General features: G+C 46.5%; 1 protein-coding gene across 2 annotated transcripts; it reads right to left on the reverse strand.

Moving 5' to 3' along the window:
* Nucleotides 1–1566: 1566 nt before the first annotated feature.
* On the reverse strand, nucleotides 1567–7668 carry LRATD2 (LRAT domain containing 2). 2 transcript variants are annotated; one of them, XM_009213572.3, is made up of 3 exons: nucleotides 7194–7668; nucleotides 5443–6663; nucleotides 1567–2626 (listed from the first exon to the last, which is right to left on the reverse strand). In XM_009213572.3, the coding sequence occupies exon 2, from the start codon at nucleotides 6565–6567 to the stop codon at nucleotides 5635–5637; it is 933 nt and encodes a 310-aa protein (XP_009211836.1). In that variant the 5' UTR covers nucleotides 6568–6663; nucleotides 7194–7668; the 3' UTR covers nucleotides 1567–2626; nucleotides 5443–5634. The 2 variants fall into 2 exon arrangements, with proteins under 2 accessions (XP_009211836.1, XP_003903204.1); XM_003903155.4 differs by having other exon boundaries at nucleotides 7208–7667.
* Nucleotides 7669–20324: the final 12656 nt, after the last annotated feature.

Genomic DNA, 20324 nt, shown 5'->3' on the forward strand with positions numbered 1-20324 from the left:
CTCGACCTCCTGGGCTCAAGCGATGCTCCCACCTCAGCCTCCTGAGTGCTGGGATCACAGGCATGTGCCACCACACCTGGCTAATTTTATTTTTTGTAGAGATGGAGTTCTCACCATGTTGCCCAGGCTGGTCTCAAACTCCTGGGCCCAAGTAATCTCTTAGCCAAGGCCTTCTAAAGTACTGGGATTACAAGTGTGAGTCACAGCATCCGGCCAGGATTAGCTTTATCTTTTTATGTTAGGCACTAGGAATTGAAGAGCTTCCAGGTTAAGTATTTAGTGAATATTAGTTATATTCGTTACGTCCTTTTCTCATCATTTGTATCTTCATGTATTTGGTCTACCCGATTTCTCCACATGCCCAATACCAGTTTTCAAACTCTGAACTTCCTCACATCTGTTTTGAGTATCTATCAACCATCCATACTTTACAGGTCCACCTTTTATTACAATCTGTCCTGTATGTTATGAGTGAAATTGATTTCCCCTTAGAAATAGGCTCAAGGGCAGGACTATTTCTCAAGGTTCTTGTTTTTTGACCTCTCCTAGGCTAGGGCTCAGCATCTTCTAGCCCTTCATAGACAGTACCTTAGTGCAATTGCAAATGCAGACACTAGCCATTCTCGCATCTACTCTGCAGATAAAATTGCCATTTGTTTAATGACTAGTTTCCCCAGAAAACTCAGTAAAAGGAAATAAACGCTTTTCTGCACATATCCTGGGCCTGTTCATTTTGGAAGTCGCAAACATGTCATTTTCCTACATTAAGCAAGCTCAGTCCACTTAGGAGAAATAGGAACCACAGCTTCCATCAACATCACCCAAGAATAAATGCACATTGTGTGTTAAGCACCCCTTCCCCTGCTTTCTCATGCAGTGAGAACCATGATACATCAGACTTCCACTTTAGGGATAAATGGCCTCATTGCTGCTTGGGCTTCCTATAACCTTCATTCAACTTTTTTCCTATTTAAAATTCTCACAGGAGCCTGTTTAAAAGCCCAGGCATTTGAACATCACAGGATTGTGGTGGTGGCTTCAGGTGCTGGCCTAGGGAGTGCAGCAGTGGCATCCCATGAACCAGTCTGATGCCACATCTGTTCTCTTACCAACCACTGGCACCTGCATCCCTTATCATGCCAACAGTGCCATGCAACTGTGTTCACCCATTTTCTGTAATTATGTGGCAAATACGTTCCCTTCATCTGGAATTCTGAAGCCACTTAAAATGCAACACAGATTCCCGGTGGGTTACTAGACTCCCCTATGTAGATTCCATGAGTGTGGCTTCCAGCAATTTTTGCATGGATTCTGAAAAATCAGTATGTATTGGAAATTTATGTTCATAAGACATTTTTCATGAACACTGATAGTTTAGCAATAAGTGATTTTCACAAAGTAGATGCAAGGTTTTCAGTCACTAAATGAATTCAACAAAATGTTTACTGTGCAGTACAAAGGTGATGCACACTAATATTCTCAGAGAAATTATAGTAAACTGAGTAGCTTGAATTTGGACCAAAAATGTCAGAAAAGGGGTATTCAAGTAAAAAAAAATAAATCCAGTGAACTCTAATAGATGGTTTATTGGAAACCCTCATAGCACTTTTTCAAAAGAACTTGACAGGTTTTATTTTAATAAGACATAGTGAAGAGGAAATGGCTTAAAAGATATCATCAATCTTTTATTTAAGCACTGCCCTTCATTTTGAAGGAAATGATACAATTTCAAATCGGAACTTCCTTCTCAAGAAGTGATATAAGAATGTAACATTGATTTAACATACATATACCTTCAACAAAAATAAAGTTTATACGACTCACTGGGAAATAAAATGCATGTGGAATTTATCCTGTTTGTCAACATAATTCTTCATGAGTCACAAGTATTACAGCCAAGAACAAAGCTTAACGAAAAGCTGAATCAGTTTCTAGTTACTCTGATTTAAAAAAACATTTCACAAATAAGATGTAGCTTTCCAAACAAATTCATTTGATGACCATAATCACAACTAGATTTTATTCTAATTTATAAAACAAAAAATGGTTAGACAAGCACATGATATTAAGTCTTCAACACAGTGGATTCCATTTTATTAAGAAAAAAAAAATAGAAAACAAGTAGTCCTTAAATTTTCTTAGCTCTCCATAGCATACGTTATACAAAATTAAAGTTTTGCTTCCAAAAATATGTTTCCATGTGGTCGTGGTGTTGTCCAGTGCTATTAGGGCCAAAGCACCAAAGACGTGAGAAGTTTAACCACTGACTTGTCATTTTTCATAAAAACTAAACATTTCCTTATAGGTCTGGAGTAAAATCTTCTAGGCATTTTAGTGCTAAAAGTCATTTTAAATTAAATGTGAAATAAAAGCTACAAAAAGTATGAGTTCTTTCAATACAAAAAGTTGTGTAGCTGAAGTTGTGGACTCCTTTGACATACAGAAGCGTTTCAATAAAATATTTGCTCAAGTAAGAAAATAGAAATTTGTCTGCTTTCATTTAGCATACGTTCCAGTCGATGTCCTGCTTATCCCTGCCAGCTTCTGAAGAACATTAGAATCGATATTTCTTTCCTTCAAAGAGCATCCGTAATTCACAGTACAAAACAGTTCTAAAGTCTTATTCCTAAGGAGAAACAAAAATTATTAAATATGTTTTTTTTCTAGTGTCAAATGTAGCCATTGCCAGGGCATTATAAACGCACTTATCCACAACACTGCCGTGTTGAGGAAAGAACCAAGAGTTGATTCATTCCCCTTTTCTGTGGCTGTTACTAATTGGTTGTTGCTTTAAGTGTTATAACCCTAAGAAAATTCCCAATAAAAATCACTGTTCTTAAGTGTCACATATTTCACACCTCTGGCATTCTGTAGAAACGCTTGCATTACATGGGAAAGCGGCATCTGAAGAGATATATTGCCTATTCTAGTTCATTTCCAAGCCTTTTATTGAAAACTTCTTCTCTAGAGGTTTTCAATATGCTACTACTGATGTGGATTTTGTAGGAGCTCTTCCTTCAAGCTGAGATCTCTTAGAGCAGTTTGCTTATAACAGTCACTGCTATACTTCAGTGTAACCGACCATACATCACTTGCCATTCTGGGACAGAGGAAGGAGACGGGTGGGGGAGTTGAAAAATGATCTGGCTAGCCCAGAGCTGGACAGTGCCATTCTATTCTTCCCTCTCACTTGTCTACACAGTGGTCATTACTACTCGCTGTTGCCCAGGCTGGAGTGCAGTGGTGCCATCTTGGCTGACAGCAACCTCTGCCTCCCAGATTCAAGCAATTCTCCTGCCTCAGGCTCCCAAGTAGCAGGGATTACAGGCGCCTGCTCAGCACGCCCAGCTAATTTTCTGTATTTGTGGAAGAGACAGGGTGTCACCATGTTGGCCAGGCTGGTCTCGAACTCCTGACTTCAGGTGATCCACCCACCTTGCCTCCCAAAGTGCTGGGATTACCGGCATGAGCCACTGCCCCCGGCCTACCTTCTATTTTCACTACTGTGTTAAGCACGAAAGAAAATCCAAATCGGTTAGATATAGCAGGTTCTCCTAAATGTCTTAACCCATGTTTATCTTGTTCTATTCCATGAGCGAAGAGAACACAAAGCTGCGAGAGTATTAAATATGGACACTAGATTTACATTTCCAACAAGAAATTCATCTCCCTCCACAGTCCCAGACCAGGGCTAGAATGTGGTTCATTTTTAACAATCAAAGTGGCAAGATCTGTTTGGTGATCACTCTAAAAACAGGGAACGTAGCTAATGCCCTTTCATATTGAGGTGCTACAAAGATCCAAGCTATTAAGGACTATGGCCTCAACATCCATGTGTGAAACACCTATACTAGAAAATCCTTTAAGTCTTGTTGCCTTAACTTAGAGATCTCCAGGCAACAGGCCTGAGGATAACCATGGCTGTGGACCACTCAACTATGATTCTATTCCAACTGTTAAGAATCGTATCACAAAATGACTTGTACAGAGTAGTTTATAATGACTCCCGAGAGAGGGGAAAAAAAAAAAGACACCTCAAAATTCACTCAACTTTTGAGGCAGCAATGGCAATAGGCAGCAGAGAAGCTATGCTGCAACTCAGGGCACGTATCATTGAAGATCTCACAGGAGTTTGAGACAGGCTGGAAAAAAAAATCATACTAAGCAAATAGTAGTATCTCATACTAAGCAAAACCGAGTAGTATCTGCTCAGCCTGCCGCTAACATCTCACAATCACCAACTGTGCTTTAGGACTGTCACCAAAGTCAGATTCGGTGCTGACTAACCAGGTGGCATCTATGATCAGCGTTGGCCCTCTTATTTAACAAAGGGCTCCGAAGGAGGTGTTCTCCAAGCAACAAGGAGACAGCTGCAGTACAAGACTTTGCACCTTGAATTAAATCGCATCAAGTGTGGATAGCAAAAGTAGTATCTTACCATTGAAATATGTGTTCAGCCTAAGATTTTTTACCCACCACCAGAACAAAAGTGAGGGTGAGATGGATGGGCCAGTGAAGGGATGGGGGAAGAAAAAAAAAAAAATTTCAGGATTACCACCAAAGCCTTGTTTTAAAAGGGCTCCCTTCACTATTCAGGAAAGGGAGTGGAAGGAGAGATTAACCAATTCCTGCCAGGGCAGTCCTTTTTGGCTGCTTCCACAATAGATACTTTATGGAGTGGCACAGCCAACCCTATCTGTGGCCTGCCCTGCGGATGAACACAGCCGAGCAGGTTTAATTAGATCAAAGACACAAAGGGCTATTCCCTCCTTTCATAACAACGCAGCTGTAAGTGCCTACAACAGCAGGGGAGAAACAAAGGCAGCAGAACAGAACCTTAATTGAAATCTTCTGGCTGGCCCTTGACAATGATTTACTTGTAACCTAGGAAGGGGCGGGTGGAGCAGGAGGTAGCAGGAGCCTCAGCTAAGAGCCAGCTCCAGAAGACTAATTACTTGGGGGTTGTGGAGGAGGGAGGTAGCAAAGTCTTTGTAGCCCGAGTTTGCTTAACTATTTGTTACACTTAATAGGAGACTGCTGTGGTTTTGGTCTGCTGCTCCCAGACCCCGTCATGGATTCACCAGCCCTGCGCTCCAGGAATCCCATAAAATAAATCACCCCAGCCCCGCTGGATCCAACATACAGCTCAGCTCCGCCAAAGCAGATAAGCAGCTTTCGTGCTGGTACCTCGATGGCGACTCCACAAACCCACTCTGGCCTTTGTACCAGGATTCTTCCAAGCCCAGGATAGGAAGCAATGGCAGTAATGGGTACTCCGAACTTTTCCCCAACCCCACGTGCTTAAGAATGGCCGATTATAAACCCAGATCTACCAAGGTTTAATAGCCAGGCAAGTCCACAGTCTGCCTCACCGCGGAGAGGAAGACACACTTAGGGGGCCAGAGAGAGACGCCCCCCACCCCCAACTAAAGCGTTTCCTACCTGCTCCCTCTGTCCCCTTCCTCCTCCCCCGTCCACAGCCGGCTGCGCATTTCACCAACTCTTTTCCAAAGGGCCCAGGAATCCCAGATGGGGCCCAGACGGTGGCAAAAGAGGGAGGAAGAGAGGGAGAAAGGGGGCAGCGGCTGCTACTGCAAACAGTTCCCCTTCGCAGCTCTGCGCTCAGCTCGCCCATCAGTGTGCCACCGCCTCTCCGTCCTCCTCCTCGGAGCTGGGCGCAGGGGGGCGCCGGGGAGGCGGCGTAGTCCGCGCCAGGTTGCCGTCGCCCTCCTCCGGCTCCGCTGGGTGCAGGTGCGTGGCGAGCTCCTGAAGCACGGCCGCGCGCCCGATCTGGTCGTTGCGTCGCTTCTCCATGATCAGGTCCTCTAGACTCTGGAACTCTAGCGTGTGGCTGCGCTGCGCCGACAGCTGAATCTGCAGCCGGTAGGGCTGCTTGCCTATGCGCAGTTCGCCGCCGATCTTGAACTCGCGCTTGCCGTAGCGGCACCAGGCGGCGAAACTCTCTGAGTTGCGCCAGCTCAGCTCGCGCTCCTTGGCGCCCACGTGCGCCAGAGCGTTGCGCACTACAGCGCTGGGGCTTAGCGGCTTGTAGCGGTACAGATCGTTGACCACGCGGCCGCGACGGCCCTGGCTGGCGTCAGTCAGGAAGCTGTTAATCACCTCCAGCCGGTGCAGGTGCACCACCTGGAAGTTACCCACATATACCGCCCAGTGCGGGTATTGAGCCTGCGACACGAACTCCACCAGGTCGCCCGGCTTGCACTTGTTGAGCAGGTTCTCCGGTGTGTAGGTACTCAGCACCGCCGAGCCCGGCGCGAAGCTCTTCTGGTAGATGCATTCATCCCGGTAGAACACGGAGCATTCCACTTCGTGCAGCCGCGGATCGTACGGCTGCGGCTGGGGCGGCGGCGGCCCGTCCCCACCGTCGGGCAAGCCGCCGCCATCTGGCCCCTGAGGCGGCGGCTGCGGCTCCATGTCCTCATCGTCATTGGAGAAAATGTAGGAGACCCCAATGCGGGGCCCGTCGTCCCGGTCCACGCCAGTCGGGTCGGCCGTGGGAACTTCCTTGTAACTTAGGTGGGTCAATTTCTCCACCTGGTTGCCCATCACGCTGCGGACACACGTTCACACCGCCGCGAGGGGAGAAAGCGAAACCACCTCTAGGGTCATTTGCACAGGTCCCCGGACAGGGGCTGAAGCCACCTGTTGGGAGAGGAAGGCAAGAAAGCCATGTAGGAGCCCCTCCGTGAAAAGGGCGTTTTATTCCGAAAAAGAACCGGTGGGGGCTCAGCACCTGGAGCCATTTTAGGGGGAGTTTCGGATGTAGCGAGCTTTCCCTCGTTTCTCCACCTCTAAGGTCACGGTCACAGGAGACTGGGCAACTCCAGTTCTCCCTGTCCCCAGCCCTTCGCCTAGCCCTGGCAAAACCCATTGCATCAGCAGCTTCTACAGCTTCCGCCTGCGCCCTACCTGCCAAGCTTGGACAGGAAGAGGGAAGGAAAGAGAAACTTTACTCCAATCCCCCCTCCTCTGCTAACTTCCCCTCCCACCCTCGGGCCCTAACTAGCCCCTGGGACGCCTCCTCCCCACCAACGCATCCATCCCCAGAGGAACAAGCGAGGATCTCAGAGCGCGACCTGGGCAGGTGAGTCACCCTACCTGGCTCACCGGCAGCGCTACCTCCTCCCGGCTCGCCCGCCCTTCCCCCGCGCCCGCCCTCAGGCTCGGGTTACCTGCGCAAACTCACCCGCGGAGAGGTGGAGGCCGTGGGGCCTGGGGAAGGGCTCCCTGCCGCGCCCCAAGACTTCTAGGGCGAGTTTGAAGGTGTAGCCTCCGCAGTCCCTCCTCTCCTGGCGCGGGCGGCAGCGAGGCTGGGCAGAGGGCAGCGCAGCGGGTAGACTGGGGGCATGTCTTTCCCCAGCGGCTGCGTAGCGCCCCGATACTTGAAGGCGGGGGGCAATCCCTGTTCACACCGCGCCTCCTCCCGCCAGCTGGGGCTGCTGCACCTCCTCAGCCAGTTCTCAGGGGAGGTGGGGCGCGCGGAAGGAGAAGACTGCAGCCTCGCAGCCGGGCGGCAACAGCTCCTGCTCGGGCCGGGCGAGCAACAAGCACCGGAGCGGGAGGGACGGGATTGTAGATCCGGCTCCCGGCTCCCGGGCGGGAGTGCAGCCCGTGGCATTTAAAGAGACAGGCGCTCACTCCCCGAGCTCGGGTCTTTTTCACATTGCGCCGAGCCGCCGGGATTCCCGCCCCCCGCCCCGCCCATTCAGGCCGCGGGGCTCCGCCTGGCCACGCCCCCGCGCCGGAGCGGGTTTAAATCCCCCGGTAAATAATCCACCCGCTGGCTAGGGTTGGCGCTGTGAGCTCCGCTTGCTTTCCGGGAGAAGTTAGAAGGCAAACACAACTTGCCAGTGTGGAAATGAGAAAGGGAAGGAGAGTTTGGTGTTTGCGCCTTTTCCCTTTCACCTCTTTTTTCCCAGAGTATCTGGAGACGGAGGAACAGTCGTTTCTTTTCTTTCCTGGAACATATTTCTTGCCCTAAAGGTCACAAGAAAGGATTCTTCACTAGGACAGCTCAAAGAGTGCTTTATCTTAAAGGTATTTTCAGAGTTAGTAGTGGGAAACTTTGGGGTAGAAAAGAAAATCACAGAAAGGAAACAGTATAACACAGAACGAAGACTTATTCACTGACTGGGTCCCAAGACCACCGCTCTATTTATTAGATGTCCCTGGAAGTTAGGACAAAGTTCATAACCTCTGGTATTTCCAGAGGGGTACCAGTTCCTTGGATGGTGAGAGAAAGCGTGCAGCTCTGACTGCTTTTTTTTTTTTTTTTGGGGGGGTGCGGTTAGGGGGATGTAGGAATTGCCTAATTGTCCTTAAATTAGAAACAAATTAGCAGAGGCCCCTGGTGCATATATTTCCTTCCTGTTGACTTAGGGAAGTGACAGGAGACCAGTACTGCCTACTAACCTCCACCACAAAAGGACACTTCCACCTCCCCACTGGTTTCGTTTCTTTTACCTAAATGTAGGCTACCAAAGTTGTTTTGTTGTTGTTTATATTTTTTAAATAATGGGTCGGGTGGGGGTGGAAGATTGACAGCTCTGTTTACAATAAACAAGTTTAGGCACAACTGCAAGCACCCAAACTTATCTGTGGGGGACTTAAGAATGCCATTCAAGACATGAGCTGTGTCTTCCATTGCTTTCTTTTAACTAATTTTTTCCAGCGTGTATAACCAGCCAGTGGAAACAGGAATATACTAGCACTGCTGTGATCCTTTCCAGTTTGAGAGAAAAAAATAAAAATCAATCTACTTATGTAATTTTGAGTCCAAGTAATCAATATTGGCAGGGCTGTGATAGAAATTAGTCCTTCAGCAAGTCTGAGATCACAGTATAAGTTAGATCAACATGAGACTACTGTGTGCTGTGAGATTCTGTTTCAATAATTTCCGACTGGCTGGCCTCAGGCACGTGTGACTGAATGAGTCCACCACACCCCAGTCCTTTTGATAGCAAATGGTGTGGGGGCTGCTGTTATCTGAGTGATATTTGTTGTCATCATATGATCACCATATTATAGACAGGAGTTAGGCTTGTAGAGATTATGGCTGGTCATCCCATGTTCATCAGATTGGGAGACCTCTGCTACTGTCTGATCTGGGAGGCCACTTTGCTCCTAGGTGCTACTGGGATGGCTGGGAATGGAAGAATTGAGCTGAGAGGACACAGTAGTTTGACAGTTTGCTGCCGGCACTCTAGGTCAGAGATCTGGTGGGTGAGGAAGCAATGCCTGGCTGTCTAGGTGTGTCTCCTTTTGTCTCGATGAGCTGTTCTCAGGTGCACAATAGTGACTCAACAACATATCTTGAACTGACCAACTATAAAGTCTCAGAGGGAACAAGCCCTGATCCAATTTATATCTGAATGCCTGGAACTGAGTGGGTACTCAATAAATGCTTGATGGATGCCTTAGGGGAAAATTTGGCCATAGGTCAATAATTGCTTCCTGGTTTTATGGGGCAGTAAGTGAGTGAGTGAGTGAAGAAATGTTGCCTTTTGATAACTGGCCTCTAGTGTAGATTCTTCCATTAATGCCTGTTGAGGGTTCAACATCCATCTTGTCACCTAGAATACTTGATCAGAGATTACAACATGACTCTCAAACATGCTTTGTTCATCTCAAATAGTTGTTTAATAAATTTAAGCTTGTTGTCAACAATTTGAAAACTTGGGAGATATCATTAAAATATTCACATTTCCAGTTTCATTTGAAAAATTTATAAAGATATGGGACTTAACTGGGCGTGGTGACTCAACGCCTGTAATCCCAGCACTTTGGGAGGCCAAAGCGGGTGGATCTCTTGAGGTCGGGAGTTCGAGACCAGCCTGGCCAACATGGTGAACCCCATCTCTACTAAAAATACAAAATTAGTAGCCAGGCATGGTGGGGCGCACCTGTAATTCCAGCTGTTTGGGAGACTGAGGCAGGAGAATCACTTGAACCCGGGAGGCAGAGGTTGCAGTGAGCCGAGATCGCGCCACTGCACTCCAGTCTGGGCGACAGAGTAAGACTCTATCTCTAAATAAAACAAAATAAAGATATGAGACATTCAGACCCATGTTCCAGGATGGCAACAAATTGCTGGAGAGAAGTGGTAGTTACCTTGCAGGTGAAATGTAATCTCCAGTTGGATCCAGTTCCCATCCCCTATACCTCACCCACCTAGGTCCCTTGCCTGGTCCAGGAAGCTCTCTGTTGGCCACCTTTGCCATCCAATATCTGTACTACACTTTTTATTACCTGAATATGTATAACTCAGCACATGATCATATACTATCTGGTATTATTCTCTAATTCAGGTATTAAAATTCATATTCTAATTAATATATTTATTCATGTCTTTTCTAAAGAGGACTTGGTTCAAAATACATTTCATGAAGACATACTAGGTGCCTGCTAGTCTTAATCGCTGTGCATCCAATTCTACAATGGGCACCGTGCTAGGTTTCTTAGATGTTCATGTCCCCAGGTAGTCACCATATTGGAGGAGACAGAAATACATAGACTCTTTGGGACACTGTGACATGTCCTGTAATAAGAAATAGAGGATGCTGAGGCAGTAAGGTGATGTTTCAAGGCACAGTGGATACAGAGATTAATGACAAAGTGCCTGCCAACAGGGTCTTGAGCTCATGGGGGAAACACAACTCTGAAATTAATAATAACTCCCATGGAGTGAGCTCTTGATTCTTTTATAAAGGAGAAGAAAGGTTAGAGAGGCCACAGCTTCTCCCAGCTGGTGGAAGGAAAGATCACACAAGACCACTTTACTTCCAGGCCCATGCTTTTCATTTTGGTTGGTTGTTTGAGATGGAGTCTCACTCTGTCGCCCAGGCTGGAGTCCAGTGGCGTGATCTTGGCTCACTGCGACCTCCGCCTCCCTAGTTCAAGCGATTCTCATGCCTCAGCCTCCCAAGTAGCTGGGACTACAGCTACTTGGGTGCCACCACACTGGGCTAATTTTTTAAATAAGTTTAGTAGAGATGGGGTTTCACCATGTTGGCCCGGATGGTTTTGAACTCCTGACCTCAGGTGATCTGCCCACTTCGGGCTCCCAAAGTGCTGGTATTAGAGGCATGAGCCACTGTGACCACCCAGGCCCATGATTTTAACTTCTTTGTTTTAAATAGAGTCCAACAGATTCTACAATATTTAACAAATATTTGAGTGTCTGGGTTTATCAGACTCCAAGGATACAGTTGTGGATGTAGCAAAAAACGTCCCTGCTCTTATGGCGTTTACATGTTGATGGAAGGAGGCAAATAATAAATAAGTAAATAGATCAATGGAAATATCTGAGAGAGAGAGAGCAGGGTCATGAAGAAGATAACATAGGGAAATGGGATTGAATAGCTATCAGTAAGGAGAGGGTGACAGGAGTGGCCTAGTTGGGTTAAGATGGTCAGGGAAGGACTCCTGAGGAAATAGAATTGAGCAGAGACTTGAAGGATGAGGAGCCAGCCTTAATATTACCTCCAGAGGGAAGAACAAGAGCAAAGGTTAGAGGGGGAAAAGACTGGAAGTGTTTAGGAAAAAGAAAAGACCACAGTTGTGACCAGAGCACAGTGAGTGAGTGTAGCTATGATAGGAGATGCAGGTAGAAAGGTGGGTGAGCCTTTGGGTTTAAGGGCATCCAGGCAGCTGCCCTACAGGAAATGGACTGCAGGAGTGAGAAAGGAAGCAGGTCCCACAGAGGCCTGGGCTGTGGGAGGAAAGGCATCCCAGGCAGATGGAGGCTGGAGGAAAGCAAAGGACAGGCTGGGAAAATGCCTTCCTCAAGAGCAGCAGTTCGAAAAAGAAATATTAGTGGGATTTGAATTCTCAGCCATACTGCAACTTCATCCCCCCAACCGTGACCCAAGTGTCACATCCCACACACCTCTTCGGAGGAGGCACTCAACAAAAACAAGTTGCGTTGAATGCCAGTTAGTCACTCTCACAGTACTCTTGTCTAGACCAGTGGGGAATAATTGAGAATTGACGTTTCTACCTGACAAAGCATTGGCCCTGACTCTGCAGGTGTGGTAGAGATCTCAGTTTAAATGGCTTGCTCCAAGAAAGTACAAAACAGGAGCATGAGGGCAGAATTCTCTGATTAGGCAATCTGGAACTCTGCCTGTTCCCTAGGCTGGGCCCCAGGCTCATGGCAGCAGCAAAGAGTTGAGCGAGTTGGCTGGGAAACAGCTTCCTCCACACCTTCCTTACAGTGGGAAATCCTCAGCTTTACCTGCACCTCTGATTCACTACTGGGGTTTTGTTGTGACTTTTGGAGGTAAGCAATAGCAAATGGAGCCAGGTGACCTGGGCTAATCCTGTTTGCCAACTGCATAACCTCCGAGATGTCTCTTCTCCACTCCGGGCTTCATTTTCCAAACTCTAAAGGGAGGCTGATGATACTGTTTGCCTCACTTGTGAATCCTCAGATGAAACCCTCTATATGGAAGCACCTTGTAAATCCTAAAGGCTGTGTAGATGCCAGGCATTATTGACACTCTGTGATAATGATTTTACATGAAAATATTGATTTTTTTTTTTTTGAGAGAATCTCATTCTGTCACTCAGGCTGGAGTGCGGTGGCACGATCTCAGCTCACTGCAACCTCCACCTCCCGGATTCAAGTGATTCTCCTGCCTAAGCCTCCCGAGTAGCTGTGACTACAGGTGTGCGCCACCAGACCTGGCTAATTTTTATATTTTTAGTAGAGATTGGGTTTCACCATGCTGGCCAAGCTGGTCTCAAATTCCTGACCTTATGATCTGCCTGCCGGGGCCTCCCAAAGTGCTGGGATTACAGGCCTGAGCCACCACACCTGGCCTAGATAAGATTTTGTAATGGAGAATAACCAGGTAACCATTTGTTGTGGGCATCCTCTTACTAAATCTCTCTATCAGTCCTATTGTTGACATTTCCCAAATAAGAATACAAAGGCCCAGGGAGGTCAGTATAAATCTTGCCCACTGTAAGGGGAGAGGCTGGATTCGAATCCAAACCTGGCTGCTTCCAAGTCTGTTTTTCGCACTGTCAAGCAGCCTCAGGGAACACCAGCATGTATGTTTGTTTGCTTAGCCAGAAACTGAAAGGTCTGAGTGACCAAAATACTCAGTTGGCCGAGAACTTTATTGGTTTTAGCACTGAAAGGCACACCACATTCTAGACAAACTAGGACAGCTGGTCACTCTGCTTGGGTGCCTCCCTGTCTTGATCATTGCCCTCCCTAAGCCAAGGGCTGTCATGAGGGTGAAGCTGGTGATATTGCTAGGATAGAGCAGGGAAGGGGGAGGAGAGCAAAGAGAAATTGATGTTTTAGCCCAGGCCCCACTCTTACAACAAGCCCCCATTGCCAGGCGAGGTTATACATGCAGCAGCAGTTGCATAGACAAGGCCATCCAATAAAAGGGACAATAAATATTATAGCCTGCTTTTGGCATTCATTTTTATTTTAAAATCAGACTCTTCACAATAGGTGAGGCCTGGGCCTGTCTCCACTTTGAGAGCTGCTGGCCTGTAACTGCTTTCCTTAGCCCTCCCAGCCTGCCTGCCTTTGACTTTTAAGTCCTGCATAAAGAGTTTTACATTTTGGCTGAATTATTACTTGACCTTCAGATGAAGGAAGGAAGCCCAGAGGCTGTGGAATGACATCCTTTTCCTTGGCTTCTGCATTTTATTTGCTCAGATCAACAGAGCAGATTCTGAAGCCGACTGGGCAAGAGCTAGTTTACCCTGCGGGTAGGGGGAAAAAGCAGGTACCCTGAGAAGGGGTCTGAGGCTGCAGCCCACCCCGAGCCAGCTCTCCACGCATTAATCCTACAGCTAAATTGTCTGTGAGGAAGCTTTTAATCCTTTCCTGGAAGAGGGTACATGGGTGGCGAGACTTCGAAGCCAGTCCCTGCTGGAGGCCTGCTGTTTTAGGAGGCCCTGACATCATATTGTTTATGTTGAACCAGAGTTTGATTTGTGCTTGGGAGTCTGAGCTTGTAGCTGGGCTCCTGCAGAAACCTCATGAAAGATGCATTTCACCAGGCCGTTCCAGGGGAGAGACCAGCTTAAATTACAGCTCGACAAATCCAAATATTGGCATATCTGCAAATCCAAATGTGGGGATTTCAAAATATAATCTAAATTCTAAGAATCTTATTTTGCACTTCTTGTGCAAGAAGAGGATGAGCTATTCGGAGAGGAGACAAGGCTGTCAATAATGAGAGTGGCTTCGGCAGAGCAAATCTGACCTCCTTTTCTTTCCTTGGGTATTCTTCATGCTTCCAGGGAGGAAGCATTCAGACAAGAGAGAGGAGGACAGCATTTCTTCAGCGTGGCTTTCTGCAGGACCAATGGGTAGGGGGACCACCCACCTAGCACTTAGGACACAGTGTTCAACAAATCCAGTTGGTCAATTCCTATCTGGCCTGGGGCGATGGGATCTCCATGGATTACTCACCCCACTAAAGTGTATTCAGAACACAGTAGCCCCAGGGATCCTGTGAGACTGAGAGCCAAGCTAGGTCACTCCTCTGCTCAAAACCCTATCATGGCTCCCCGTCTTCCTTGCAGAAGGGCCAACTTCCTACAATAGCTCCTATAACCCGGCTCCTTCATAACCTCTCTGATAGCTCATCACTTACACCTCCAGACATACTAGCCACTTGCTGTTTCTCCCCCATGGCTGTTCCTTCTGCTTGGAATACTTCTCCTCCACCCCAATTTCTTCCCCCATATCTTCATAGAGTGCTCCTTTAGCCTTTTTTTTTTTTTTTTGAAACAGGGTCTTGCTGTGTCACCCAGGCTGGAGTGCAGTGGCCAAGAGGCTCATGGCAACCTCCGCCTACCAGGTTCAAGTGATTCTCCTGCCTCAGCCTCCTGAGTAGTTAGGATTATAGGTGTGCATCTGGCTAATTTTTATATTTTTAGTAGAGACAGGGTTTCGCCACATTGGCCAAGCTGGTCTCAAACTCCTAACCTCAAGTGATCCACCCACCTTGGCCTCCCAAAGTGCTGGGATTACAGGTGTGAGCCATGCGCCCAGCCATTCCTTTAAGTCTTGACTTGCATATTAGCACCTTGGTGAGTCTTCCCTGAAAACCCTATTTCAAATTCTAAGTGTTCTCCCATACATACTCCTCATCCTCTTTCTTTCTCTATTATCTATCACTTATTCTACTCCCTTATCACCTTTTAGTATTCTGTGTAATTTGCTAAATTGTTTTGTTTATTGTCTCTCCTAGTTGGACTATAAGCTCTATGAAGTCAGAGATTTTGTTTGTTCACTGGAGGCATCCTTAGCTCCTAGCACAGTGGTTGACACGTGCTAGGCTAAATAAGCTATGGTTAAATGAATAAATAAAAGGACATTTTATGAGCAATCTCTATTTATGCTCACAACAATCTTAATGGTATAAGATTATTCTTAATTTACAGATGAGAAAATTAATTCTAAATTACTAAATGCGTATGATGTGCCAGGCACTATAGACTAGGCAGTTGAATTTCAGAGAGGTTAAGAAATTGGGCCCAGGAAACACAGCTAAGTTCACCAAGAAATGACAGCTCTGTAGCTCAACATGGCAGCCACTGGTCACATGTGGCTATTGAGCATCTGCAATGTAACTAGTCTGCACTGAAATATGTCATAAAAGCAAAATGCGTACCAACTTCCAAGACAATACAAAAGAGTAAAATATCTTACTAATTTTAAAATATTGATTACATGTTGAAATGACAAAATTTTGAATCTATTTGGTTAAATGGAATATATTATTAAAATTAAATCACTTGTTTCTTTTTACTTTTTAAAAATGTGGCCACTATAAAAATTTAGATTATGTATGTGGTTTGCATTTGGGCTTGCGTTATATTTTTAATGGGCAGCCCACTTCTAGCAATTTCCATTCCACCCTTCATCTCTATCTTCAAGAATATTACCTCTTTGACTCTTGAGGGCAAGGATGCTGTGACCTTGTCTTTTCTGTAAGAATAAGATCAAATATACGTAGAATACATCAATAACTCTCAAAGGCATTAACATGCCTATCTTAGTTTGTGCTGTTATAACATAGTGCAATAGACTGGGTGGCTTATAAATAAGAGAAATTTAGTTCTCACAATTCTGGAAACTGGACATCTGAGATCAATGTGCCAGCATGGTTAGATTCTAATGAGTTGCAGACTGCCATCTTCTGGTTGCATCCTGTCATGCCAGATAGAGGGCAAGAGAGCTCTCTGGGGTTCCTTTTATAAAGGCACTTATCCCACTCATGGGAGCTCCACCCTCGTGACCTACTAACCTCCCAGAGGCCTCACCTCCTAATACCAATGAGGCAGGATAGGTAGTCAGTGTTCTCCAGACGCAGCAACTGTGGTGACCCTACAGTCAACACAATAAGCCTCAGCATTCACATTGCAATTGGGCACATTCCAGCAAAGCTATCTTCCAGTAGGAACTTTCCCTTCTAGATAGCATGGCATTTTGATTTTACCTGTCCTCGAACTGACCCTTTGCTCATTATAATAGTAAAAACACACCCTTGGGTGGAGGTTTAAGATGCTAACAAGACATGTGGTGTAGAAGCAAGCATGAACAGCTATTGCACATGAGCACCCAGAAGACCATCGAGAACATGCTTACTAGTAACACCTCTTTCCACCTCTTTATAATCATATAAGACTCCCATAAAGGGAGTCTCCCTAGTGCCAGTCTTTGCTGTCTCATACTTACAATCAGCCCACCCTGAATCCTCTATCTTTCAGGGTGCACTGTCCATTCTGCACTTCACTTTCTTTTTTTTTTCTTTTGAGATGGAGTTTCACTCTTGTTGCCCAGGCTGAAGTGCGGTGGTGCAATGGCATAGTCTCGGCTCACTGCAACCTGCACCTCCCAGGTTCAAGCAATTCTCTTGCCTCAACTTCCCATGTAGCTGGGATTATAGGTGCCCACCCCCATGCCTGGCTAATTTTTGTATTTTTAGTAGAGACAGGGTTTCACCATATTAGCCAGGCTGGTCTCGAACTCCTGACCTCAGGTGATCTGCCCTCCTCGGCCTCCCAAAGTGCTGGGATTATAGGCATGAGCCACCGTGCCCGGCCTCTGCACTTAAGTTTCAAAATATTCTTTTGCAATACATTACTCTGTGCTGCACCTCCTTTGCTGTGTGTCTCTTATTTAAATTATTTTAAACTAAGAAGACAAGAACTGGCCAGGTATGGTGGCTCATGCCTGTAATCCCAGCACTTTGGGAGGCTGGCAGGGGGGTGGATCACCTGAGGTCTGAGACCAGCCTGGCCAACATGGTGAAACCCCGTTTCTACTAAAGATACAAAAATTAGCCAGGCGTGGTGGCGTGCGCCTGTAATCCCAGATACTCAGGAGACTGAGGCAGAAGAATCGCTTGAACCCTGGTGGCAGGGTGGGGCGGGTGTGGGAGAGCTGTGGAGATTTCAGTGAGCTCAGCTGAGATCATACCACTTCACTCCAGCCTGGGCAAAAGAGCAAAACTCCATCTCAAAAAAAAAAAAAAAAAGAAAGAAGAAGACAAGAACTGAGGTATCACATTAGCTGTCCACAGCAACACATTGGAGGTTAGAATTTCAGCATGTGAATTTTGAGGGGACACAAACATTCTGTCCATAACAATACCTAAAGAATGAATGTCTCTTTCCAAAAAACAGTCTCCAAGAGAAGCAAAAAGAGGATGGAAGTGACCTCCAGGGGTAATGTGTCTTCAGTGCTTTCCTTTTTCTTTTTTTTGAGACAGAGTCTCCCTCTGTAGCCCAAGCTAGGGTGCAGTGGCGCTATGTTGGCTCACGGCAACCTCTGCCTCTGGGACTCAAGAGATTCTCCTGCCTCAGCCTCCCGAGTAGCTGGAATTACAGGCGCGTGCCACCACACCCAGCTAATTTGTTTGTATTTTAGTAGAGACAGGATTTCACCATGTTGCCCAGGGTGGTCTGAGCTCAGGTGATCCGCCGGCCTCGGCCTCCCAACGTGCTAGGATTACAGGCATAAGCCACCACGCCCGGCTCTTCAGTGCTTTCTAAGTAAAGCAGATAGTCCCCTACACTAACTTGAGAGTTGGGTCTGTGAAGAAGAAATTCCCAGTATATAATGAAGTTGAATGAAGCTGACTAGACACCCACCATTAACATTATCGAGCATGTTCTTCTTCCTGACAACTGAGTAACCTCCTGAAGAGCATCTGGCCGCCTGTATGGACATTCTTAGAGAGGATACAAATTAACCTGATAACTCTGTTTCTTTGTGGTAATCAGTAAACTGGCAGTCTGGTTTTGTGTATCTGACTCTGTGGGCTGGGTTCATGTGACTCTCTACTTTCCATGAATTGACAGCTGGGTTTTTGAACCTGGGAGCTTGAGGATTACACCTCAGATGATAAAGAATTCACAAATTCTAATAAATAGAAGCAGCTAACATGTGTTGAATCCTTACTGTATCCAGTACCTTTCTAAGAGCTTTCTATGCATTCATTCATGTAACCCTCACCTGTGAGGTAGGCATTATGATCATTATCCTCATTTCACAAATGAGAAAACAGAGGCATAAGAAGCTTAAGCATCTCACCCATGGCCGCGCAGCTAGTGATTTGCGGAGCCAAGAGTTAGACTCAGGCAGTGCCATGGAGGGGGCGTAACCCCAGCCACCTATCTGGCCTTGACATTGACCACTATGGCTCAGTTTCTTTGTCTTCATATTCCACATGCCTCTTTGACGGTGATGAAGCCATCACCTTGCAGCTCCATGTCCATTCATGAGACTGACTGTTCACCATCCTTCCAGCCTCATCCCTTGCCAGCCTCCTAGTTGCCCACTGAGCCACACCAGTCCTTGGGTTCCTGCCTATACCAAGCTCATGAAAACCTCAGCCCGTGACATGACCATCCCCTGGACCTGGCATGCTTTTCACCTCTATCTTCTCAAAGTTAAATATTTAGTGTTCTTTATGCCTCAAATTAAGTTCGTGAAGGGGCCTTTGCTAACTAGCTGGTTGCCCCCCTCACTTGTTCTCAGCCCTTTTTGTCTGCGGCATAACACTGATCACAAGAGTGATTTCGTTTGCTCATTTGGTCGCCATTGCCTGTCTCGCTAGGAGCCTAGGCTTTATTGTGCCAATGTAACTCCCTCGTTCTCCAGTGCAGTGGCCTCCTCGTGGTACATGCCTAACAATTACCTTTGGAGTAACTGGATCTCTCTTTGGAGGAGTCTGAAATTCATATTATGGAGGAGGGGAGTTAAGAGAATGACTCCTTCAAAGAGGGATTTTTTTTTTTTTTTTTTTTTTTTTGGAGACAAGTTCTCACTCCGTCACCCAGGCTGGAGTGCAGTGGCATGATCTGGGCTCACTGCAACCTTCACTTCCCAGGCTCAAATGATTCTCCCGCCTCAGCTTCCCAAGTAGCTGGGACTACAGGTGCCCACCATCATGCCTGGCTAATTTTTGTATTGTTTGGTAGAGACAGGGTTTCACCATGTTGGCCAGGCTGATCTCGAACTCCCAACCTCAAGTTATCTGCCTGCCTCGGGCTGTCAAAGTGCTGGGATTACAGGCACCTGGCCAAGAAGTGATTTTGAATTTCAAGTATGTGCTCAGGTTTGCAAAACGAATGAGTTAACCGGAGCCAGGAAGAAGTTGACAGGGTAAAGTGTGGGTTAAGGAGGAGAAACACACACACACAAAACAAACAAAAAACTTTACGAAGTTAAACATTTGTAAGGGCCTGTTAAAAAGAGCAAACTTCAAGAAAGGATGTTACTAAGGCTGGTTGCACAGGGCATTAACTGCCTGTTTGCTGAATGAAAGGTCTGGCTGGACTGTATGAGTGAAGGGTGAAGTTCTTGCTTCATATGGAGAGGACTTACCTTTGCTCTAAGATGAGAGCCCTGCCCTAGGCTCTGTGGCTGCAGCCCTGTGTATTTCACTGTACACTGCTGCTCAGCTGAGCCTGGCAACCCAGCTCTAGGAATCCTTAGTGAACACCTGCCTTGAGTACCTCTGCTCAGTTGCTGCCCTGTAGAGACTCACAGCCGGTCACTTTGACTAACACTTAATAGGTGTTTAGGAAGCATTTTTGAAGTAATGGATTAATGAAGGCAAAGAATGAGGCTTTTGTCTTAAGGGCACAAAAAGTAGTTGGAAATGCCAGACAAGGGATATGTAGAGCCTGAGCCAAAAGTGTAAGTATAAAAGCTATATTTACTCAACTTTTGCAAATCAGAGTAGCTGTCACCACTCTGAATAGCCATAAGCCAGCAAAAAGATGAAGCCTTGTTTAGGAGATAGTAGTAAGAT

The sequence above is a fragment of the Papio anubis genome, chromosome 8 (assembly GCF_008728515.1).
Source record: "Papio anubis isolate 15944 chromosome 8, Panubis1.0, whole genome shotgun sequence".
In the NCBI taxonomy this organism is placed as follows: Eukaryota; Metazoa; Chordata; class Mammalia; order Primates; family Cercopithecidae; genus Papio; species Papio anubis.

Excerpts from the sequence above, each read along its gene's own strand:
- LRATD2 (XM_009213572.3), bottom strand. The coding sequence starts at position 6,567 with ATGGGCAACCAGGTGGAGAAATTGACCCACCTAAGTTACAAGGAAGTT.